The sequence below is a fragment of the Mus pahari genome, chromosome X (assembly GCF_900095145.1).
Source record: "Mus pahari chromosome X, PAHARI_EIJ_v1.1, whole genome shotgun sequence".
NCBI lineage: Eukaryota > Metazoa > Chordata > Mammalia > Rodentia > Muridae > Mus > Mus pahari.
The window spans coordinates 62,609,730-62,635,263 of NC_034613.1; the positions used below are offsets into that span (position 1 = coordinate 62,609,730).

At 46.4% G+C, this 25,534-nt stretch overlaps 2 protein-coding genes across 6 annotated transcripts in view; both read right to left on the bottom strand.

Annotated features, from left to right (window-relative positions):
• Nucleotides 1–3,223: 3,223 nt before the first annotated feature.
• Irak1 (interleukin 1 receptor associated kinase 1) lies at nt 3,224–12,768 on the bottom strand. Of its 5 annotated transcripts, none has more exons than XM_021188098.1 (14): nt 12,442–12,768; nt 12,198–12,365; nt 11,896–12,027; nt 11,679–11,782; nt 11,303–11,491; nt 11,020–11,084; nt 10,684–10,798; nt 9,773–9,891; nt 9,164–9,371; nt 8,735–8,800; nt 6,995–7,231; nt 5,996–6,377; nt 5,587–5,736; nt 3,224–3,435 (listed from the first exon to the last, which is right to left on the bottom strand). In XM_021188098.1, the coding sequence occupies exons 1-14, from the start codon at nt 12,575–12,577 to the stop codon at nt 3,368–3,370; spliced, it is 2,139 nt and encodes a 712-aa protein (XP_021043757.1). In that variant the 5' UTR covers nt 12,578–12,768; the 3' UTR covers nt 3,224–3,367. The 5 variants fall into 5 exon arrangements, with proteins under 5 accessions (XP_021043757.1, XP_029390218.1, XP_021043760.1 ...); XM_029534358.1 differs by having other exon boundaries at nt 3,224–4,564; XM_021188101.2 differs by having other exon boundaries at nt 3,224–4,564; nt 5,996–6,296; nt 12,442–12,620.
• Nucleotides 12,769–18,773: 6,005 nt separating this feature from the next.
• Mecp2 (methyl-CpG binding protein 2) overlaps nt 18,774–25,534 on the bottom strand; it is a 52,510-nt gene continuing 45,749 nt past the window's right edge. The window contains exon 4 of the mRNA XM_021187486.2: nt 18,774–25,442. Within this exon, the coding sequence (XP_021043145.1) occupies nt 24,365–25,442 (1,078 nt within the window). The 3' untranslated portion in view covers nt 18,774–24,364. The remainder of the gene's footprint in view (nt 25,443–25,534) is intronic.

Here is a 25,534-nt window from a genome sequence, read left to right on the forward strand (position 1 = left end):
CCTGTCTCGAAAAACCAAAAATAAAAAATAAAAAAAATGGTAAAAGTAAAACTCTCAAAACCACAAGCATTTTTAAAACTGTTGAGGCTATACTCAAACTAACTGGAAAAAATGACCAAATTATACTTAAAAAAAAGCTAAAGAAAGAAAATTAACAGGAGTAGAAATTGAGAAAATAGAAAACAGATAAATAACAAATAATTCAGAAAAATTAATGAAATCCCCAAAGTTAGTTATTTAAAATTATCATTAAAATTGAAAAGCCTTTATTTTAGGGTGTCTAAGAAAATAAGGAAGATAGGTACAGTGGTATACCTGTAGTCTCAGTTACTGGGAAGACTGGGTGAGGAGAACTGCCTATGCCCAGAAAAGGAAAAAAAAAAACAGAAAGAAAAAAAAACATTACCAGTAGTGGAATGACAGCTATCACAACAGAGCCCATAGATGCTAAAAGGATGAGTTGATATTCCTTTTATTAAATAAGATGGACAAATCCTTTAAGTATACAAACTTAACCCTGACTTAAAACACAACCTGAATAGCCAAAGATCTAAAGACATTGAATTTCTTAAAACATTTTTTTTTTTACCTTTTTTCTTTTTTAGAAAGGGTCTCCTTATGTATCCCAGTTTTCCTGGAACTCACTATGGAGATCTGGGTGTCCTTGAATTCACTAATATGAACTAATAGAGATCTACCTGCCTCTTCCTCTTGAATGCTAGGAGTAAAGGTGAGCACCACCACTCCCACTGGCACTGAACTTTTAATTAAGCTTTCTGGGACAGGTGTTAAGAACTTTCTGGTACAGTTCATGAGGTCCTTGGCTTAATACCCAGCATATGAAAGGTCCAAAGTCACAACCCCAAAATAAATAAAACCACCAAACCAAAATACCAAACAACCAACAACTAAACAACAACAACAACAACAACAACAACAACAAAATGTACCTTAGCTAGATGTTGTGGCTCATAACTTTGATCCCAGCACATGGGAGGAAAAGGCAGGCAGATTTCTGAGTTCAAGGCCAGCCTGGTCTACATAGTGAGTTCTAGGACAGCCAGGGCTACACAGAGAAACCCTGTCTCAAAACAACAACAACAACAACAACAACAATAACAAGATCATCCAAACTGAACCAAAAATGAAAGAACATTCTAGGTCCAAATGACTTCCCTAGTTGAACCTATGGAATGCATAAAAAACAATAATAAGTATGCCCAAATTCTTTAACAAAATGAAAGGACAGAGTATTTTCCAACTTATTTTTCTGAGGTTCAGTTACCAAAACTAGAAAAAGATATTACTAGGAAACTGCCGTACAATCATGTCATAAATATGGGTACAAAAATTGAATATTGGTGTTGGTAAGATGGTTCAGCAGGTAAAAGTCTTTGCTGTAGCCGGGTGTGGTGGCACATGCCTTTAATCCTAGCACTTGGGAGGCAGAGGCAGGTGGATTTNTGGTCTACAAAGTGAGTTCCAGGACAGCCAGGGCTATACAGAGAAACCCTGTCTCGAAAAACCAAAAAAAAAAAAAAAAAAAAAAAAAAAAAGTCTTTGCTGTAAAATGATCCATGTAAATATGAAAGGGGAAAACTCATTCCCAATGTTGTACACACACACACTCACTTGTATAGAGAGGAGCACATCACTTTTATCCCAGCACGCAGGAGGCAGAGGTAGGTGAATCTTTGTGAGTTCTAGGCCAGCCTAGTCTATGTAGCTATGTAGTGAAATCAAACAGAGCTACATAGTGAGACCTCCCACCGGAAAAAGAAAACAAAACAAAAAAGCATCAACAAAACAAAACCCCAAACCCAAGATGTTAATAAATGGAATTCTGTAGGCAAAATACTATTGTGCACTGTGTCAAGATTATTCTGGTATTATTAAATGCTCATTTCTCTGCCCCCATATCTAGTTGTAATCTGGTCATGGCATTGTAATGGTTACTCTAAGAATCTCTCATCTCATGTTTGTGTAACTTTAATTTTTTTCAATATCTTATTTTAATGATGATTCTTAAATGTTTTAATCCCTCTTTTAGCCCACAACTCACCAGAGGTAGTGGAGAAGAAAGGATAAGGGGTGGGTGTGAGACATGACCTAGCAGAGACAGCCAGGCCTCAGCCTTGGCTAGATTCAGCAGGAGGGACCTGGAGGAATACCAGAAGTTCTTGCCTGTGACACTCAGGGAAGGGAAGAGCCACAAGCGTTGCACAGCTAGCTCTATAAGCAAGCCAAGCTCAGCCTCTGTCACTTTCTGATGAGTCCTATGTATACCCTCTAAACATCACATGTCCACCACGGGCATTGCTTCAGCTCATCTTGTGTCAGCACCAATCAGTCCTAGTCAGCAGAGGTGGCAAGAAACTGTAGTAAACCATCAGAAGTTTTTTTGGTGCTTTTTCTCTTTATGGAGTCTCGACAAACACAGCTCAACTCTGCAATGAAAGGCGGACCAATGCATGTGTGTCATTAGTAAAGAATCCTTTATCTCGTGTCCTTTGATGTGCTTGCTTTAGCAGAACATCCTCTCTTTTGTGTTTGCTTCAGTGAAACGTTCCTTCATGAGTCTGTCTTAGCCTTTCACACCTGTATCCACTTTAATGAACTGTTCATCTGTTTGCCCAGCAAAAACATCATCCAACTGACTTTTCAAAGAACCCTTAAGTTTCCACTTCAAGTTTGTGTAGATATTGCTCCCCATTTATTTTCTTATTTGTCAATAAAAACTAAGCAGCCAAGAAGAGGAAATAGGGTGGGACTCTGCCAGCCAGAGGGAGAGCAGAGAGTGGGAGAGGAAGGGAAGATTGAGTGATGAGGAGAGGGTGGAAAACAATAAAAAATTCCATGTTTATCTCAATAGTCTCAGTAGCATCAATTGAAATATTCTGTAACTCCTCTTTCAATTCAACCTTTACAAGAAAAATAAAAATGTTTATTTTCTTTTTCTTTAATAGAAAAACATAGATTTGTTAAGAAAAGTGAGAAAAATTCCTGAGAGTGGGTAGGGTTTCCCACTTGTATTCAAAACTTATAGGCCCTAGCCAATGCAATAAATGAAGAAAAAAAAAGTCAAGTTGGGCATGGTGGAGCATGCCTTGTCAGAAGCAGGTAGACCTCTGGAGTTCAAGACCAGTCTGGTCTACATATCAAGATCAAGGACAGTCAGGGCTATATAGTTAGTTCTAAAAAGAAAAGAAAATTAAAAGGCATATAGGTTGGCAATGAAGTAAAATTGTCTTTATTTTCAGATAGGATGATTGTATACAAACTATCTCAGAGTAATCACCCCCAAAACAAGTGGGACTAATAAGTAAGGTCACAGAATAAAGATAAGAATCAAAACTCAATTAAATTTCTATATATGATTGATGAATAATTCAGACATGAAGGCTTCATTTCCAATAGCATCAATATCCATGAAATCTGCAAGACATGAAAGCAAGGGGAGCAGCATTGGGAATCTATCCCCAGTCTGGGCTTGACAAGAGAAAAGAACAAACGCCAGGGGCCTGAGTTTTGGGTGGACACTTAAGAACCTAGAGATTTAAAGCATTAGGAAAGCATAACACTTTTAGTACAACAAATTCCACAAGTTTAACCAGACAGTGAAATGTACGCTTTTATTACTCAAGGACAAATTGGATGTCACCAATTCCACAGGGGCATGTAGTGTGACTCATGACTCAAACACAGAATCATTGTAAGCCTGGGCTATAACCCTGGATTACTTGTGAAGACACTTAATTACACAAAAACTTGTTGGTTTTTTGTTTTTGTTTTTTTTTTTTTAATGTAACATTCTTCCCTCCTCAAATACTTAGCTTTGCTCTCAGTTTCTTCTTTCTTGGGCAACCAGTCAATTTGCAGGGTATACAGACAGCCTGCCTAGGCAGGCAAGGTAGTCATATGAAACTAGCTCACTGGTATCTGGCAAGGCTTGCATATATCCACCCAAGATGGGGAGGGGGTTTTTATTAGACTCTTGGGAGAAACTCGGAGTGCTCACTTCTAGCTAGTGGACTGAACTGTAAGACACTCTTTTTTTTTTTTTTGCAATTTACAAGCACAATAGCTACTTTCGCTTGTGGTTTTAGGGAAGTTCTAAGGAACAGACTCATAGACTGCAGATATATTGTCTAGCTCTCAGGGGAGCCAGTTCCCACCATACAAACAGACCCACTTATGTCCTCTGGGCCTGTGTAGCTAGCAGTCTTCTGTTATGTACTACCCAATTCCTTAGGTACTCTGCTTGCCTTGCTCACAAATGCTGGCCCGACATTGCCTGCCTTATCAGCCTCTATCAAGTTCTTTGGCTAGCCCTGTCTGTGCTTACATTCTGAGAACAGCAGGGTCCACTACTCTCTCTCCTTTGCCAGGGTGAGCCCCCACACCTGATGCCTTTGGGCTACTGAGGAGTTTGCACACCATGAGAACTTCCAACCATGAGAACTTTGACATCTGAGTCTGAGGGATTTGTCAGGATGAACAAATCAGCTCTGGAATTCATCACTTTCTTCAGGTCCCTGTCTCTTTTCAGGTTCTAAATCCAAGCCTATGGAAGAGAAAATATCACTGAATAAGTTGGGGACAACTTCTTGTCTTTCAAATACCCTGACATGAACCATGACCACAGAACTTAGAGGGCACCCTCCCACCCCCAGCTGAGCATGTGGGAATGAGACTGGAACCTAGGGCCCTTTGCTTGCTAAGCAAATGCTCTACCACTGAGATAATTCCCCACCCCACCCCACCTTTTTTTTTTTGAGACAGGGTTTTTCTGTCTGGTTGCCCTGGCTATCTTGGAACAAGCTGGCCCCAAACTTGCCTGCTTCTGCCTCCCAAGTGCTGGAATTAAAGGCATGCATTACCTCTGCCCAGTGCAGGGCAGTCTTTGGAGCCAAGGTTTTCTTTTTACCTTTAGTTTGCTTTTTGAAAATAAGATTTTTCCTTTTATATGTGTGTTTCTAAGTGAGTTTTAAATGTACCATATGTATATACAAAGGTATCTGTGGAGGCCAGAAGAGGGACTCAGATCCCCTGGGACTGGAGTTACAAGTAGCTGTGAACTACCAAATGTGGAGTCTGGAAACTAAAGCCAGGTCATCTGCAAAGGCAGTACATGGCCGTGTTCACTGAGCAATCTCTCCAGCCTGCTAGTTTGGATGACCTTTACAGGCACACTCTTATCCCCAGCTAAGGTATTCTTTTTCTAAACAGCAGCTTTTCATATAGTACCTGGAGTAGAAAATTCCTGCTGGGATTTCACATTTTCTAGAAGCATGTGGGAGGAAACTGGTACCCACAGATGAAGGAATGTGCTGTTGGTGGGAAGTAAGGGATTGAGCCAGGCATCTCCCTACAGATGTTGAGCAAAAGCTGGGTCCTATATTCTTGGTGAGTGAAGCCTTAATTGTGCAGCCAGAACAAATGCTCTGCTGTTTAGGGTTGACATAAGGAATTATGCCTGTGTGCCCTGGAGCTGCAGAATATGACTTTGTATGCATGTTGGTATGTGTGTATGACAGAGGTGGGAGGCTCTTCTGGGGAAGCTGAACTAGAGTTATCCACAGGTACCTGGGAAAAAGCCTGATGACAGCAGTTGCAGGCTATCCAAGACCCCTTCCTCATAAAGAGCCAGCTTTTGTACCATCTTCTGTCGGGCTGGGTTGATGATGATCTGTGGTGGTTCTGATGATAGCAGGGCTGAGCTGCCTGTGGATGAGCCTGGGCAGAGACAGTAACTTCTTAGCTGTCCCTGCAATCTTGAGTGACACTCTAGCCTCCAGAGTCTTCCCAGCCCCCACTGCTAGTGATGCTGGCTGTAGGGCAGAATTCTCCAGTAAATTCTGGGGCCCAGGTTGGGAGGGATCAGATCACAGACCAGGCTCCCAGGCTGCCTAGACAGAACCTAGAATTCTACACTTTTGATTTTAGGCATGGGGTGGGGAGAAGGGTTAAGAAGGGAGATCATATCCTGAGTTACCTTCCATGGTTGTAGGCTGGAAGCCTGGGCTACTCCTCAAACTTGATTCTCTGGTAGTGCCTCCCTGGGTACAGCTAGTCTCTCTGAAGGATGCTGGGCTTGGGTGGGAACCTGGAGTCAAGTGCCAGGAATGCAGGGTAGCAGAGAGGCCGGGAACACTCTCATCACTCTCCACTGGCTGGTTGGGACTTTTCTGGAATTGCTGGGCAGCCTGGGCTGGGGCTCTTGTGGTCACTACTAGAGGCTGCCATGGTTCATCCCCACTCTGGGCACTGCCAGTGGTGGACATGTAGGAGTTCTCCTGTGGGGAAGGGGAGCCATGGCCGGCAACCTGTAGCTCCCAGGGAGGCCCTGCCTGAAGCCCTTCTAGTCTCTTGTATACCTGTGTGGAGAGAGAGGCTCTCAGGGTGGGCAGAGCATGGGTTCCTGGCTGGGCAAGGCAGCCCAGACCTGACACCCTGTGGTCAAATCACACAGTTACTCTGCTGCCTCAGGTTGGCCTAGACTTGCCTATGTTCAGGTTAACACCACAGGCTCCATAGAGCCATAGGAATGACAGATAACACAAAGCTGGTGCACTCTGCAGCTGAGAAAACATTGCCCTTTGTTCCTTTGTCTCATCCCAAGAACTGTTGAGATTCATGGCCACCAAAGTCAAGAACTCTATTCTTAACTATCACCAGAAGAGGTGGAAGGTAAGACAAAAGACAAAGGTAGTGGGTGGCACAGCACCCCCACTAGGGGGCACGATCAGAGCCCTTTCCTTCTACCTGTTCCTGGGATCAGAGGCTCATCCAGCAAAGCAGCAGCCCCTTACTACTTAGTTCCACAGAGCACCTCCCCAAACAGATCCAAAGGGCAAGCAAGGAATGTTGGGAGTTTTGCCTCTGTAAGAGATCAGGTATGTACTTTGTAGCTATTGCTATCAAGTAGGGAAAGTATGCAAGTTTTCTTGCTGGCCACTATGTCCCCATGGATACCTGGCCTCCCCAGGGCTACCTGGGTCATGGGGGGCCTCTTCTTGGCCCGACGGTGCATGCAGCAGCAAGCTAGTTGAGCCAGGGCCAGGCCCAACTGGGGTGGGCAGGGCCCAGGTCTGGAGTCCAGGTGCTTCTTATAGATTTGGGCAGCAATTGGAGCAGCCCAAGCATCCGTGCCTACACCCACCCACAGAGTAGGCTGGGTGCTTTTCAGGGTCACTCCGGCCTCTTCAGCCTCATCTTCAATCAGGTCTTTCTGTAGAACAAATACTGTCAGTATGGTTCCACCAAATCTTCCAGGCCACTGCCACTCAGTCCTCTGTTCTTCTTTCCCTAGGTTCATTAAACACCACTGTATGCCTAGTGCTGTCTGGGGCTCTACTGATAACAGCCACAAATCAAACACTCTGGGCCTTGTTTTACAGTCCTGACATCCCATTGCAGTGAGGGAAATAGATGCCAACAAACCTACTAGTCTGTTAGCAAGGTCCGTGGGGTCTGAACAACCAGTACTTGAGCTGGGATGTGCTAATGGATGTAGTAAAGGAAGGAGGGATGGGTAGAATCTGGTTCAGCTTGTTGGGTGGGTTAAATCCCGGACTGAGCCCAACAGTGGACAAAAATAGGCTTCATCCTGGAGAAGCAATGGGAGATGTAACTCTGTAAAAGGTGATGACCCAGCATTAGCCAGGAATTGCTGGAATAGTGTTCCTGTGTTAAAGTCTGTTTTCTGTATGGGAAACTGAGGCTCAATGAAGAGCAGGAATTTGATCCATGACCACTGTGTTGATGGGACTAAAACCCAGGTCTCTTCTCTCTCTCTCTCTCTCTCTCTCTTTTTCTTCGAGACAGGGTTTCTCTGTGTAGCCCTGGCTGTCTTGGAACTCACTCTGTAGACCAGGCTGGCCTCGAACTCAGAAATCTGCCTGCCTCTGCCTCCCAAGTGCTGGGATTAAAGGTGTGCACCATCACTGCCCAGCTTCTTTGTATGTTTGAGACAGTGAACCATGTAACTTACTCTGGTCTTGAACTTACTATATTACTGAGGGTAACTTTGAATTTCTGACACCCCCCCACTTCTACCTCCCAAGTGCATGTGCCACCATAATCAACTAATTTTGTTGTTGTTGTTTCTGATAGAGGGTCTTCTTATATAGCCCCAGCTGGCCTCCAGCTCCTGGCAATCCTCCTTCCTCAGATTCTTGGATGTTGGGACCAAAACCATATACTCAGATGCTAAGCTTTAGGTCTCTTATTCCTTAGCCCTATCTCAGTGCACAGCAAGGTAGACAGGAATGTACGGGTATATATAGGTCAGGATGGCTTGGAGCTGCCACTTTAACAGCCTGCCTACCTCCTACTGCCTTTACTCAGCCCTGTTTTCTCTAAATTCCACTGCAGGTTTGGTCCCCGGGGTATCAGCCCCCTTTCTATCCCCAGTCCAAGGCAGAGCAGGAACCTGTCAAAGTTCTTTTTCCCCTTTGATGTGGATAGGACCCAGGGCCTTGCATGCAATAAGGTTCTACCACTGAGATTACATCCTAGCCTCAAGGCCTAGGTACAGGCTAAAGATAGGTTCTTCCATGCAAGGTAAAAGAAACTGCTTGGGACTCACCCACTTTTAAAGATGAGTCAGCAGCAGCAGTAGCAGGCTATTGTGGGGCAATGTAAAGGATCTGTATCATCCTACCCTCTGGGGCTGTACCTACTTGTTGCAGCTGCCCCTCCCTCCCTACGTACCCCACCTTAGGACGCTCACCAGATACTTGGTCTTTGTACCTTGTGTCCTCACAGCCCTCTGACCAGCAAGGGTCTCCAGTATTACCTAGAGAGGGATGGATAACATCACTTTAGCAGGGAGAAATTGTGTGTAGAAAAGAGGCTTGTAGCACGGGCATGGATTAGGACTAGTGGGAAAGTAGTCCCAGAACAGGCAGGTACAGATCACCTCCCAGCAAGGGCAGCATTGTTATGGGATGGAAGCTTAAGCAAAAGGATGCAAATTATGAACACAATTTAGTGCAAGGGAAGAGGGAGGTGTATGAGGCAGGGTGAGCCCCAAGGCCAAAGCTATGCTAGCTTTTTACTAGGTTTACTTCTGCCCTAGGCCTAGAATTCTCTAGGCTTTCCTGACTTTACTTACTGGTGGTTTTCCCTCCCCAAGCCAACATAAGGGCTGGTGGCTCACCACCCCAAAGCTGAAGGTATCGGTGTCCACAGCCAGTCGGCCTGTCTTGATGTACTCCTCAGGCAGGTAGGCGAGGGTACCTCGAACTGTGCAAGTCCTGGCCACAGTACTGCTCTGGCTTGGTTTGGCCCCTGCAAAGCGGCTGAAACGAGCCAGGCCAAAGTCTCCCAGCTTGGGCATCAGTCTCTCATCCAGAAGCACATTAGAACTTGGAAAGGGAAGAATGGCACCAGTTCAGGTCCTACTACCTTTTTTTTTTCAGTCCCCTATACCCAAATGGTCCTGATAAACTGGACTAGAGGCATACTGCTTATGGAAAGTTGCTGCATTGCATCCCAGCTGTCTGAGGGCCAGCAGTCCCTGAGCCCCTTCACATTGTTTGGCTTCTGCTCACCACCATGGCTTTATTTGTATACTTGCACCATGCAGGGGTACCCATAGCCCTAAGTACTCTCAGCTCTGAGGTCCCAGGCAACACCTGTCCCCATATTCACAGAACTGGGCAGGAAGAATATCACAGGGACACTCAGAACAGAGCTGTTCATTGAGCAGGGGCCACTGTTTCCCTGGCCATATGACTTTCTATAGCTCTTCTGAGTCCCTCCTCACCTCTTGATGTCTCCATGGATAAGGCTGGGGCTATCCTGATGTAAAAACTGAATAGCCCGGGCTGTGCCCAGAAGAATGTCCAGTCGTTGAGGCCAGGAAAGGGGGGAGCAGGCCTGGGTCTGGTGTGACAAAGACAGAAGCACAGAGGCAGGTCGGGGCAGCTGTTCTTTGATCCCTCCCCCAAATTCCCCTCACCTGTCACTGTGAGGTTTGGGGCAAGCTTTATTCTGAACCTCAGTATTCCTTTCTGGAGAATGAGGAGTAAGACTGTCTATGACCTAATTCATGAGCAAGTGGTAGCTAAAGCTATCCTAAAGGTTTTGGCAAGCACTCTACAGCTGGGATAATAGCTAGGGAACATTTCTCAGGACAAAATGTGATGGGCTCAGATTTACCTAACAGCACAGAAAGTGTTGATGCCCTTCTCTCTACCCTCTCTCAAAACAGTTTGAGAAGGAAGCTCTTATCCTGTATATGTGGTGGCTTGTGAGTATGACATTCAGGCATGGTTCAAGCTTGGGTTCAGTCTGACAGCCTGTCTCCACTGGTCCCCATTCCTCAAGAGCTATATGTGGACAAAATACTAAATCCTTTAGCTACTCTGCTTGCAAAGGCAATAACTCTCAATAGAAGAAAAGTGGGGAAAGGATAGAGGAAAGAATTGTGTGGAAAATCTTGGGCCAAGCTGAGTGTAATGTAATTCTAGCATAGAGCAGGCTGAGGCAGGAGAATCGTCAGTTTGAGGCCAGCCTAGGCTGGGTAGTGAGGTATTGTCTCAAACAAGCAAGTAAAAAGGAAGAAAGAAAACCCTGGGCCAAACCTTGAGTTTGAGGGGGAGCCAGAAGCCCAAGTCCTGCCTGACATAGGCTAAAGGGCTATGCCAGTAAAGGTGTCAGATCAGCAAGGACTACCTGAAGGTGGAGCTGATCCTCCAAGGAGCCATTGGGCAAGAAGCCATAAACAAGGCAGTAGAAGCCACTCTCTGCACAGTAGCCAGCAAAGTCTACGATATTTGGGTGACGAAACCTGTTACAAAGAGTGGAGTCTGAGTTCTTTAGTTTTCTGGGTTCTACTATTTTTCGTCAGGCCAGGCTAGGTAGGCAGCACTTGATGTTCCCTCACCCATGCCAGGCCAGGCTTTGAAGGACCAAGGGAGCCAAATCTTGTGTTGTGCAGTCCTAAAGACTGATGAGGCCCTGGTGTGGATCACCTTGTGCACCTAGACAGGAGGGACCCCCAAGGCTCACCTTGATAGCTGTTCCACCTCTGTTAAGAAGCTCTGTTTCACCATAGTCCACTCTAGGTCAGCCTCCTGTAGCCCCAGGCATGGTGGGGTAAGAGGTAGGGAAAGTAGGCGACATGAGCCAAGCTTGCCAGTTGTTTCCAGGCCTAAATCTATGGAAGTCTTGGGGTCCTTTGAAGGAATTGCTTGGGGAGGCTGGAGGCCGGGGACTGTAGAAGTGAGGGGCTGATGGAGGGAGGAACTAGACAAATAAGGACTGATTAATTGTACCCTATTGTTACACCTACCTCCTTCAGTCTCTTCACAGCATATGTAGTATTTCTCATGACTGCTCGGTATACACATCCAAAACCACCCTCTCCAATCCTGAGTTCTTCAGAGAAGTTGCAGGTGCCTTGGGAAATCTCACAGAAGGGCCAGCAAAATGGGGAGGGATGGGCTCTTTGGAGGCCAGACACTGGGCTCTCTGGGCTTGGCTGCTGGAAGAGACCATGGAACAGGCAAGGACCCTGTCTATTCCCTTTGGTCCAGGTTGAAAACTCCCTTCAACACTAGTTGTCTCTCAGATGACCTGGCTGTGCTGATTTTGGCTCTGTGGTACACCAAAAGTTAAGTTTCTTCCTCTTTGTCTGGAAAATTCCCTGGGGGTTAAGAGACACCTACCTTGGTGGAGGAAGGGGCTGAAGATGGTAGTGGTGGTCGGAGGGAAACAGGGAGTGGAACCTGGAGGAGCTCTGACTCAGAATGGGTCTGGGAGCCTGGAAAAGCTTCATAAAGATGGCAGTGAGAGGCAGAGACCAGCAGCAGTCTACAGCCATGTCAGCAGTCATGGTGGCCTTTTCCTCAGGCATATAAAGCCCAACACCCGGGTTCTTTTTACCTGGGGAGAGGAAGGTGGAAGCAGAGGACTGCAATTTCCGGGGGCTCCAGTCCTCGGCCTCAGAGCCTGCAGAGATGCTGCTGGGTCTTGGGGCAGCGGTGCTTGGGGGCACAACAGGGGCAGGAGGGTGCCCTGGGATAACAAGGAAGGAAAGGGGGTTGTGACTCAGAGCTCTCTATCTTAATGTGAAGGGGGTGGGGGGGGGTGGGAGTTCCCATATGGTCCCCTGTCTCAGGAAACTCCGTACCCGTCACCCCTCTTGGGTTCCCATCCCTAGGGTCCCTGGGGCTATGCTCGCTCACAGGCTGTGATGATGTCCCTCGCACGCAGCAGCTGCAGGTGCGTGAGGATGTGAACGAGGTCAGCCACACGCGCGTTGCGGTTGATCCAGGGCCACAGAACACTGGCTGTGCGCTGCTCGGAGCGCTCGCACAGCCGCAGCTCTGTCTGGTCGCGCACGATCAAGGCCGCTGCGGGATGGGGAACATCACGCTTCAGCTCCAGAAGCCTGAGTCCACCACCCCACGCCGGCCTGCCATCACCCACCGAACTGGCACCAGTCGGCGGGCTCCAGGGCGTCCATCACTTTGTAGAAGCGGCACATAACCCAGGGTGGCACCTCGTACAAGAAGTGCTGGGCGCCTGGAACCACAGGCTCCCCGGGGCCCGGCCCCCCGGCCATGGCCGCCGCCGCCGCCCCCGCCGCCGGGCCGAGGCCTCTTGGGGCCTCGGCGGGCGCGGGCCTTAGCGGGCCGGGTCCGCGGACACTGACTCACTTCCCCTTTAGGCCGGCCTCGTGCGACACCCGGCGGGGCGGAAGAGGCGGCGCTCCGCCCGCCGCCATCTTGCCCTCCGCGGCCTTCCGCCACACGGGGGCGTCCGGCGCCGCCCTTGACGCGGGGAAGGAGCTCTGCTAAGTAGGAGGGAGTCCCTAGAGGGAGAACTGAGGGCTGTGGTCCTACAGGAACATCTGAATAGGGCTGAACAGGATGAAGAACGACTTCCAGTTCTAGAGACAAAGGGCACAATGTTTTTACACGATGTTCTACAAAGGCAGTTTATGCCAAGCCTGGTGAAAGTCACAGAGAGGTTACCCTCGCTTTAGTTGGGGAGCAGGGGAGAGCCAGCCAAATTGTTGGTCAGTCAGGGTCAAATGTGGGTCACAAAATGGCCCTCTGGCAGACTGTACTCATTTGGTGATAAGGATGGATGCACTGTGAATGGTCTGGAAGAGTTTATACCATGCTACTGCTTGTGTGCTAAATCCCCATGCCCCCACCACGCCTCCAGGAACCTGCCAGCAGCTGGGCCAGCAAGTGTTAGATCACAGAATCTGCCTGTGCAGGATCCTAATTAGCTTTCCAACTAATACATTTATGTCTCTTAACATACACATGGTGTTCAGCTCTAAATGTCCCTTTCCCTTTTTTTTGTCACACTTTTATCTTAGCTTGCACTTCTCTCCATAAGGATAGTAGGGTCTAGCAGCTTCTCCTACCTTTTCTAGAGTAGTTGTTGGTGACACCATCTGTTGTGACCTTTAGCCACATGAATGGTTGTCTCTTGCCTACTCCTCTACTGTTCTCCATACAGGGATTTCTTTGGTCTTTTTGGTCACTCTATGGCACACATCTCTGTGCACACTACTTTCTCATTATGCTCTCTGAAGTCCTCTTCATATGAGTGTGCTACTCTTAGCATTAGCCATTGCCACTCACCTGCACAAACTGTATGGCTTGGATAGTGCTCACTGCTCAGGTGGTCTTCCTCAAGTACAAATCACCAAAACCCAGCTCTTTAAAAGAGCTGTTAGAAGCCGGGCATGGTGGCGCACGCCTTTAATCCCAGCACTTGGAAGGCAGAGGCAGGTGGATTTCTGAGTTCGAGGCCAGCCTGGTCTACAGAGTGAGTTCCAGGACAGTCAGGACTACACAGAGAAAACCTGTCTCGAAAAAAACAAACAAACAAAAAAGAGCTGTTAGGAAGATGGCATAGCTAGCCTCTGTCCACCCACCTGAACTTATATACACCAACAGATAAAACTCTTTAGATGTTGGGCTTGGTGGCACAGCCCTTCAATTCCTGTACCCAGAAAACAAAGGCAAGTGAATCTCTGTGAATTTGAGGTTAGCCTGGTCTAAATAGTGAGTTCCAGGTCAGCCAGGGATACAAAGTGCAACCATACCTCAGAAGACCAAGACCAAACCTGAAAAAACAAACAAAAAACAAAAAACAAAAACAAACCAACAAAAAAACCCAAACCCTGTTTAGTAGGTGTCCTGAAAAGCACTTATTCTGTTCTGAAATTGAGTTTGCATATACACCCCTGCTAAAGCCATTCCTGATAAAACTGAACATAAACAGCTGTGGGGAAAGCTTCCTAAACTCAACTCTTCTCTTGGACACACCTTGAGCTTGCTGGAGTTCTGTACCTCTGAACTTTTCTCACTTCCCACTGCCCAGGGATGATCCACAGGCAGCAACTTGGCATTCCTTGTTTTGCCAGCTGAAAGCATGCTTGTAAAGCGGCAGCGTTCTTCTCCTGACCAGTTTCCCCAACAAACACTTTTTGTCATATCAATCCTAACTACAAAGGGTTCTCTCTCACTAGCCTGTCCTCTAAGGAACTTATAGTATGTTTTCAGAAAGATCTACACAAGGTTCATGGCTGGCTCCCACTGGGGCCTCTTCTTTGAAGCCACAGTAATTGTGGCCACTTTCAAGATGAGGTCAAACTAGATGTGGTGGTGCATACCTGTAATCCCAGAACTCCAGAATCAGAGGTAGGAAGATAACTAAAATTTCAAGGGCAGCTTGGTTTACAATGCATAGTTCCAGGCCAGTCAGAGCTACACAGTGAGACCTTATTATAAAACAAAGCTTGGCATGGTGGCTCATATCTGTAATTCCAGCACTTAGGAGGCTGAGGCAGATCACCCTATATACTCAGTTCCAGGCCAGCCTGGAGTAGAAGTTGGACCCTGACTAAAAACAAAACAAAACAACCCAAGAGGTTAACCATATGCTGAGCCTCCAGTGGTTTCTCATGGGTCTATTAAGATGTGCCAACTCCATTATCCAAAATTATGTGTATATATGCTAAACACTATGGGCAGGGATTTGGTCCTTTTTATGGACTGGGGACTCTCAGTGGTTGGTACAGATCTGGTACTCAGTATATTCTCCATGTCTATAGGTTGAATCTTCAACCCTTTCATTTAATATGTAACATTTGAGGCCAGAACTTCAAGGTAGCTTCTAGGTATGCTCACAATTACTTGTGACATGCCATTATCCTCTCCTCCAGGCTATATCAACCTATGGAGTAGGTGGCTGCAGAAGGCTCATATTCTTACAGGAAACCAGTGACACAAGGATTCCCTTTGGGCAGTTCCTCATAGTTGGGAAGAAAAGTGTTAACACTATGGCACACCAGGACCTAGCAACTGCCCCTGCCACACTGGTCAGGAGAGGGAAGCTATGCTCTAGGCACACTTGTGTCAGGCCTTCCTGTCAAATGCTGGTGTAGTATGCTTGAAAAATATTGACACAGAGCAAACTAAGGAGGATGCCAATATATGAAATAGGCTTCCCTTCCCTCCCACACCTGTCCTGAGAGAGGCTACTGGGACTCAGGGGTAGCGGAATCAAACATACCATGCTGTCAGGTGAGCTGGAGGGGACTGGTGACTTATAATGAAAGCCCAGACCTTGAGTCACTTTCACAGAGAGATTTATCGAGAATGCTAACAGCACAGGATACAGTACTTCCCAACAAAAGGTGCAAACGCATCACTTAGAAAGGCATGCTGAGTATTCTTTGCTTTCACATGTATTAAAAAACTTACAAAAATAAAATAAAACCGCGTGCTGCCCATCTTTTCAAATAGTAAAAGAACCTTATGAAAAACCACTTGATTTTACAACAAAAGACACAAACGGACATTTTTATGTAAATTTATAAGGCAAACTCTTTATATAATAAATAGGTTACAGGGGTTCAGTGGGGTGTGTTTTTTGAAACGTATACAGGTACATTCAGACAGGTTTACTGAAATGGTACAAATTTCCTTAATAAATTGCCTTTTGTTTTTAAATATATCAGTGCTTTCAGTCATTTGGCTATACACAAAGAACCTTTTGTTTTGAACACTACAAAAAAGCAATCAATATTTTGTTTTTAAAACGACCTACTTATTTTCTAAAGTAATTGTCCCAAAGCACAAAAACTGAAGGTGAATATGACAGAGGGCTTTTCAAGACCCCTCCAGCTATGTCTGTTCTGGATCTTTCTCTCTGCCTTGTCTGCCTGCTCCCAACCTTAGATGAGTTTTTGAGCTGGTGACAAACACAGGGTGGCTTGTCACTGGCTGCACTATCCTACAGATCTTACCCCCTCTGGCTGGCAGAGGGGAGTACAACATGGATTTTTTTTTTGGGGGGGGGCATGCACCTTGTCTGGTTCTTCCAGCTAATAAACTACTATAGCCAACTGGTCACTACAGGTAGCACTGTCCTCATATGAGGCTCCAAGGGAACATTGGTCTGTTCCTCTTACATTAGGCTGGAACAATCTGCAATGAGAATAACACTTTACTGATGATGCTTGCCATAGAAACAGGTGGTATTTCATGTCCAGATTTTGTTGGGAATTAGATCACATTGAAGGAAAGAAGTCTCTGCTATCATTTTATCCCCCAGGCATGGCGGGAGCAGAGATATCAGATTAGTACTGTGTACTAGGGGACAACATGGAGTATGACAGAAGTGTCCTGACTGGTCATATCTCTGAAGCATGCCTTGTAGACAATAATGTCCATGGCCTTGGGTTATCTATTAAGAGGTATCTTAGGCAGGGAGTGGCTAATTTATCTTCTGTCTTCTCCCCATGTCCACAGTGGGGCATCCTCCTGAAAACTCAGGCCAAGCCTTTCCATACTCAGTGAGCTCAGCTCTGTGTTAATACTCCTTTCCCTTCTGGTACTCCTAGATTATTACAATAGTAGTAATAATCTGGGAAGGAGAAGCAAAGAATCCACTGGGTGGAAAAGCTGATTTTGCTTTGACTTTGAAAATGGCAACACACTAGTTTCAGTTTCTTGACTTGGAGGAAAACCAGTGCTTAACTTTTGGTAGCTTCTGGCTGATCTGGGCAGGGATCAATTCAGATTGTCCCTCTTGTCTTATTCACCACTTCCCTCCCTTCAAATGCTTTGTTTGTAATGAAAATGTACCTAGAAGCATTTGATTCCGGAACAATTACTTTAAACATAGTTACAATACAGACTTCATTTCAAACACAGAAGAGATTTACTTAGCAAAGTTCCTTTCACCCACCAAAAATTACACAAATAGAAGCCTCAACACCACAGTTAAAGAGGAACAGTAGAGAGAACCTCATGTTTGGAACACAAAAGGAAGAATAAAACCAAACCAAACCCAACAGAAAAACCCCAGAAAGACGAGGAAAGGGCAAGGAAAGAAGAGGAAGGAGAGCAAACACAGCACACATTACAGTGTCCAGGTACACAGGGAGCCCAGCACAAGGAAAGGGCTCGGCACACGTTGAGTAACAGTCCTGGTGATATTTGGTCATATATTCATCAACTACTGACTCTGGAGCGGCTGTTATTGATTGAAGCAGTGACAAATCAAATGGAAAAGGAGGCCGTGCTAGCAAAGGAAAAGGCTTCAAGTTCTGTAAGCCTTTTGCACTCCATTGTCCAGCTGCCCAGAAACATTGAACCAGGTGGCCTGCTCCATCCAGGCAGGGTTAGAGGTCACCAGGTGAAGCTAACTTCACATCAGCCATAAAACATGCATATGGACATACATGGTCACCTACCTGTCAGTGGCCAAGTAAGTAGCAGTGGAGACAACCCTTTGGCCTCTTCTGCCCCCATCTCATGCCGGCTGGGGAATAATGTTGTGACACTCTACTAATACTGATTACTCCCTAGAGCAAGGCCCTAGGATAGGGTCTCAGAGGCTTCCCCATCTCATCTTTTAAGAGCTCCAAGGGTAGCCTAGTCACCCAAAGGGCCTACAAGTATCTTTGCTGTATTCTGGCCTCAGAAGCAGCAATCATGAGGAGATGGGAGTAGAGATGTGGGACAGATTTTGGCCCTGATTATAATGCTCTCTGCTTTGGAAGAACAAGGTTCTGGACTTATTTTTTTTTTTTGGGGGGGGGAGTGTTTTTAATTATTTAAGAATGATTCTTTTGCAAAAAGAACTGTTACAACTAAATTTTCTAGCAGATAAATGTTCATTAAGCATTACAAAAGCAAATGCAGTTACTCATGGGAGCAGGGAGAAGAGAAAGGGATGTTTCTGGAGTCTTCACTACTTTCTGGAGGAGACCCATTGGGCTGTTGGATGTGGTTCTGGGGTCCCTGGCATTCTACCTGGTACAGCTTACAGACCTTGGAGATAGACCAAGTCTCCTATCTTCTCTCTAGTCCCTGGACTCAGCAAAGTTTGGAGGGTTTTGAAATGCTCTGAGCCCTGCTAACTGGGGAAAGCTTGTCAGACTTACTATACACAGGCTCTTCCTGGCCAGGGAAAGGTGGAGGGAGTTGGACCACCCCCATGCATGCTAGCTCCCCATCCCTAGAGGTGGGGACTAGGCTATGCCCACTAAGTTCTGTACGTCAGCATGTAAAGGGAGTGCTCTTGTCTCCTGACCCCAATGCTGAAATGAACTGTCCTGTACCCAGAATCTTGGGGCCCCTTTCACAAAAGAGGAGAAACAAAGCACAAAACCTGGGTGCAGCCTGGAGCTTCCTTCAGTTAGCACAGGGAAGCCTTTGAAAGAAGCGAGGAAAGATCACAGATCTGCTTGGACTGAAGTGACCAGCAGACAAATGTGTTTTTTCTTTTTTTTTTCTTTTTAAAATTTTTCCCTTGTCCTACTCTATGGTTATCAGAAATATTGTAATTAAGCAACAGGTATAATTTTAAAAGGGTTTTGTGTGTGTGGCATCACAAGCAAAATGAGTTTATAATTGTGAAATATACAGATATATATATATATATATAAATTCAACTGCTTTGTGTGTCTAGTTGGTGCATAAAATAAAAATAGGAAAACTAAAAGCAAAAGTGAAAAACAAATCAAAAGCTCAGAATAGAAGAGTCAAAGCAGACCTATGCATACAAATCTTTTAAGTTACTGGATCTAATCAGTCACCAGGAAGAACAGCTTTGCCACTTGACACACAAACACTGCAGGGAGGAGGGCTATCAGTGGGCAGGAGCCAAACCTCTTTGCCTTTTCAGCGCATTTGCTCTCAGTGCTAAGCAGGGCCTGATAAAAGGTGAGAGGAGCAAGGAGCAAAGGTCATTTGCAACTTGTCCAAATGTTCTTAAACTCCAAGATGGCACTTAGTTCCCATGAGGGGCTAAGTCCTGATGTGCAAAGCCTAGGAGGCTGTCTTTCCTCCCAGAGCCTTTTTACTACCTGCCTGCCCCTTCCTCTTTTCTTTCTCCTCTCCATTCTATGGGTTCTAACACCTCCCCAGAAGGCAGGTGGACAGGCATAAGGAGGCAGGGAGAAACTCTGGGGTAAGTTTAGGAGGGCATGCCAAAGTGCTTGCTACACAGCCATTTCATATGTGCCAAGATCCTGAAGGTCAGGTAGGTAGAGTGCAAAGGATGGGAAGGGGGTGCCCAGGGAGGGATGCTCTGTAGGAAGCAGACCCTCCCTAATTTGTGCAGTAGTGCTGGGGCAGGCTCAGTTAAGAAGAGAGCATTTTGTGCTGGGCCTTCTAGGTTACTGACTGTTCAAATTTATAAACCAAGAGCTGGTCTCATGCAGCTTTGGCATCTAGCAGACCACTAACCTCCATACCAAATGACAAGGTCAGAAGTGGTTTCTGGAGTCAGCTACCCAAAGAGTGGCTTTCCAATGCTAAAACACCTCAAATCTCAAGAGGCTCCTGGTTCTACCTCCTCTGATGCAGGAGGCTTCAGCCTTGAGTTCCCATTGTGAGCTCAGTTCACTCATTAGACACCTCAAGCCAAAAGTTAAGTATTTATAGATCAACATTTTTTTTTCAAAAGCCTCCTCTTATTCATAAACATTAAAATATAATTTTTTGTTAAATGTTTCCCAGGTTTTCCTTTTAAATTGTTCAGAACTGGTTTCAGTGTTCAAGTTTTCCCCTTTAGCATATATTTTTAGACCCTGGGGGAGGCAGTATTCTAGCAATTTATAACAAAAAGACATAAAAATGGAGAGAATCAACAAATCTCTTCAGATTGGGGCTGGTTCACTGAAGCAGAGAGCAGGAAGGAAGAGCCAGAAAAGGATGTGGATGGAGCAGAGGGCTTGGCTCAGGCATGAGGCATGCTGCATCTGCCCTAGCCCCCTTCAATTTTTGTACTTTGCTATACCACAGTCCACAGGGGCTTTAGGAACTGCTTTTTTCTGAGTCTCAGTCATCTGCCCTAGAATCTGTAGTGTTAACCTGAACCAACAATCTTGGGCAAAGATGCACAAAAGTCTTCTTGAAGAACTGGCACCTGTGATGTCTCCTCAGCCTGATGAGCCTGGCTGGAATGCTCTAGGAGACTGTAGTAGAGAAGTGCTGCAGAGTTCAGACAGCTGGACTCCATTTGGGCTGCATGAAATCTGGCTGGTCTCATCTGGTCAGTTCTAACCCTTTTGCTTTTTCCTGGATGGGTTTGAGCCACTTATTACAATTTATTTAAAATCCAGAGGTGCTGTCAGCTAAGGAAATTCCTTTCCTTGCCAAACCTGGCAGTCTGTTTTTAGTTACTGCCTTGTTTTATCACTGTCAGAGCAACAGAACGCTGAATGAAGCAGCAGCAATTTGGGTTGCTCTGGTTCCCACGTCCAATGTTCATGGCCTCTAGTCTGTTGTGATAGCACTGAACAGAGTTGTCTGTACCCATGCTGGGATCATGGGCTTGTTTGGCACTGATGGACTGGGGGAGATGGTATTTCTACATTTCCCCTGTGCCTTTTGATATGGAAATACAGCACCAGCAGAAAGGAGCTGTACTACTAGAGCCTGGCTGTGACCAAGAGTCCTCAACTCACTGCACACCAAGGGCAGCAGTTCCACTGGTTAAGACAGACTCAAGAACAGGCAAGCTTGGGCCAGGATGATCATAGTTGGAGGATATACAGCAATCTATCTGGGAGAGGTAGTAACTAACAACTAGAACAGGGTAGGGAAGACTGGATGTGACCTTAGAGACCTAGCCCCAGGTATCTGAAAGCTGTTGGTCAGTTTCTGTATTCTTCACATATTCAGTTTAAGGTACCAACCACACTTTACAATATTCAAATACAACAAAATAAAGGTCACATTCCAGGTCTAAGCCAGACACAGCTGGTGAGAATCCCATGACTTAAGGCTTTTCCTTCCAACCTCCTGTCAACCCGACTGCAAGGCAGAGGCAGCCTGACAGGGTCCCTGGCTTCCACGGTAAAAACCCCACCAAAGCTGCCTGCTTAAAGGAGACTGACTTGTGGTGCCCTTATTTGTGGATGAGGGAATGGGGAAAGAAGCAAGAAGTGAAGAAAACCCTAAGAAGCTGCAGTTACCACCCCCTGCAGTTTTGAAATCAGTTCTACATACAGGTAAGTGGGGGTGGGGGGTGAGGGAGCTACAGATAAAACCCAAATAAAAGAAAACAGCACCTAAAGTGCTGCAATCCCAAACGTAAATATCTAATCAGCCTAGGTTGTCTTCCAAAGATGAGGGATACCCAACTTCGGAGTCCATTTTATTGGACTAAGTAAGCGTAACAGGTAAAATCCCAAGCAGACCACAACAAACAACTTGGTGTCAACCTGGCTAGGTGCTGTGAAATTATGGAAAGGTGTCCTTGAGTGCATGGGGCAGGTTGGGGAGGGGCAGTAGGGGCCTTTTGTCATTGGAAGAAGCAGGAGTTCAGAAGGACATATCCTGGATCCTCCAGAATTCCTCTTCCGACCCCTCCTCCCTCTCCAGGGAGGAACCAGAAGCAAGACTAAGAGGATCAAAAGCAGAGCAGGCAAAAGGACTGCCTGACAGAAAGCTGGTTGCAGGGTTTGCTTTTATAGCACAAGGAAATGGATACAAACACACTAGAAAGTCCAACTATGATTCAGCAAACAGAATGGGGCAAGATCTCTCACTTAGTTCTAACCATTCCATAAGAGACAAACATGGTTTTATCTTAAGCTATCAATTGGAACTGTCAACTACGGTTCCTGATCACTAAGGACTGGCCAGGAAGTGCTAGACAATTTCTATGATGTTTCACTCTTCCATGATTACACCGCAGGAAGGAAGCTGGGGAACGTTAACGAAAATACACAAGACAATACACACTTGACAGTTCATGGCAGCAGCTCACATGGGACGTGCCTGTGGGTGTTTCTGGAAGCATTAAGACTGCTGTCTCATTTGCTACTTTGATAAGGTACTTCTCAGACAGATTTCGATAGATATGAGACATCTCTGTAAACACAGAAAAGGATATACCAATATGATGAAGATATGCAGCTAGATAAGGACTTCCTGAACGGAGGTTAAAACTTTGGGATCCCAAATGAAAATTGACCAATTAAAACCCCACAGCAAAGTCAAGTCTATAAAATTCAACACTATACTTATGGAGCAGAGGTTGAAATATGGGATGTGCTGATGTTGCCCAGTCCCCAGTGAGCAAGAGGTTAAGAATTCCACTAGAAAAAGACTTGGGATGTGTATGTTTGTCAGAAGAAGGGCCAAGGGCCCTAGTGTCACTCCCTGCTTAGGTCTGCATCTGTCCTGACAGGTCCCCTGCCCACACTAAGTTTTATATTAGATTTCTGAGTAGGGTCAAGGGTAGTGGGCATGGAGCCCCTGTTGGGCCATGCAATGATTCTGGCAGGCCATAGGGGCCTCTGTATCTCCTTCAGCTACCACATGTGACTCAGATTCTCTAGTCCACTTTTCTAGAGTAGAAGGTGAAAAGGCTCATTGTTTAAGGTCTGAAAGCCTTTTGACATTTTTCTTAGCAAGAGCAAGAACTTCCTACCTTCTTGTTCTTCACAGAGGTTAGGGAGGCCTCAAAAGGGCCCAGCTCTTGCTCAAGGTTAAATATGATACCTGGCACTGGCAATGGGAAGTTAAAGGGCAGGAAGAATCCTAGGGCTGCAGCTGACTGCTGTCAAGTAACCATGTGGTTCAGCACTGCAGCTGCCTGGAACAGAAGAAACAACTAGAAGCGAGGGGAAGAAATGAAAGCATGAAATGGAAGGAAGGAAGAAATGGAAGGGCAAGAGAGAAAGCAATCAGGAAGTCCTTATAAAATTGCAGCAAACACTTAGAGTTTCGGAGCTTCTTGGGAATCCTATGTGCTGAGCCCACTTTAAAACAAGCGCAGGTATATACAGATACAGGTAGTTCTGAACACTGCCATGTCTGGTGGCTTATGGGACAGTGTCACCATTTCAAGCCAGTTTGCTTTCAGAGCATCTGTTTGTTTTGAAGTGGGAACATGAAGACGCAATAGTGCAAATAATTCTAAGCTGTCCCTAAAGGAAAACTGGAAAGTAATTGGAAGAATATTTTCCTTTCTTCCCCCTTAATTACTAGTCACAGACTGCTCTCTTGTTCTGTGGCACTAGGCCTGGCTTGACTCCACTTAGCCTGCCTGTACTTTGTCCTTCTGCCTCCATGGCACCTCTTTAGCCTTATCTTCTAGGGGAACATGCCTTGTGAACGGATGATGACACTTCACTCTGGGCCATACTCTTCTGTGGCTCAGGCTAGTTTATAAGCTATCAGTTTAGGACTCACCTCTAGCCATGTCAGAGCTGGATCAGACAGGTGCCACTTTCCTTTTTTGCAAAATATCCTTGTCAGTTTTGGATTGGGTTGATGTGGAGCCAGACCTGTGCTACCACAGTTGGATTTACTGGGCCTTAATCACTGGCCAATTCCATAGTCTTCTCCCAAGAGTCCCATAGCTTCTCCTGCATCACACCTCCCAGTCCTTCAGATTGGAAGTTGGGATGGTGTAAAAGTCAGGGAAGCTATTATGGACAGGGCATCAATGGCACCAAAAATGGGAGTGTCCTCTCAATTGCCCTCTCTAATGAGCACACAGGGTGGGGGCGGGGGGAGAGGGAGGATATTGTTGGGGGTAGTGCCTGGTCAACAGCTTGTCTGGTCAGTAGTATCTGCAGCAAGCCTTGTTGAAGGAGCCTAGTTTAGAAAAGTGCAAAGCTACTTCTGGCCCTGGTTAGGTCTTCAACCTGACTGTGCTTGTCGGTAAGAAAAAACATCCCAATGCTCCAACTACTCCCACCCCGAAGCCACGAAACTCTAAGTTTACTGAAAGAAAAAAAATATTTTTTATTTCAGTTAATCGGGAAGCTTTGTCAGAGCCCTACCCATAAGGAGAAGAGACAACAGCTGCCTTTATTCTTGTTGGTTTGCTTTGCAATCCGCTCTATGTAAAGTCAGCTAACTCTCTCGGTCACGGGCGTCCGGCTGTCCACAGGCTCCTCTCTGTTTGGCCTTGGCATGGAGGATGAAACAATGTCTTTGCGCTCTCCCTCCCCTCGGTGTTTGTACTTTTCTGCAACTGTGGTAGTGGCGGCAACCATGGGCTGAGTCTTAGCTTGCTCCTTGGGGCAGCCATCACTCTCCAGTGAGCCTCCTCGGGGCATCTTCTCTTCTTTACAGATGCTGCTGCTCAAGTCCTGAGGCTCAGGGGGGCTGATGGGGTCCTCAGAGCTCTCAGGCTCAGGTGGGGGTGGGGGTGGGAGCAGTGGCATGGGGGCCTTTGGGGACTCTGAGTGATGGTGGTGATGATGGTGCTCCTTCTTAGGTGGTGAGGAGGCACTGCTGCTGCGCCCCTTGGGGCTGCTCTCCTTGCTTTTACGCCCAGGGCTCTTGCAGGTCTTCAGTCCCTTCCCGCTCTTCTCACCAAGGGTGGACACCAGCAGGGGCTTCACCACTTCCTTGACCTCGATGCTGACCGTCTCCCGGGTCTTGCGCTTCTTGATGGGGAGCACAGTCTCATGCACAGACCGTATGGAAGACTCCTTCACGGCTTTCTTTTTGGCCTCAGCTGCAGCAGCTGCCACCACACTCCCAGGCTTTCTACCCCGTTTCTTAGGAATGGCCTGGGGGTCAGCTTCAGCTTTTCGCTTTCTGCCAGGGCGTTTGATCACCATGACCTGGGCAGATGTGGTAGCCCCACCTCCCTCACCCTTACCCCCAGGCGATGCTTGGAAAGGCATCTTGACAAGAAGTTTCCCAGGGCTCTTCTCCAGGACCCTTTTCACCTGAACACCTTCTGATGCTGCTGCCTTTGGTCTCCCAGTGCCGCTCCCTTTAGGGCGTCCTCGACCCCTGCCAGTTCCTGGAGCTTTGGGAGATTTGGGCTTCTTAGGTGGTTTCTGTTCTCTCCTGGAGGGGCTCCCTCTCCCAGTTACTGTGAAGTCAAAATCATTAGGGTCCAAGGAGGTGTCTCCCACCTTTTCAAAGTATGCAATCAATTCTACTTTAGAGCGAAAAGCTTTTCCCTGGGGACTGTAGAGACAAACAGAGAGACACAAACAATAGTCAGAAGCTTTTTGACAACATAGAGACTGAGATAGAAAATGTATTGACAAGCTTCCTTC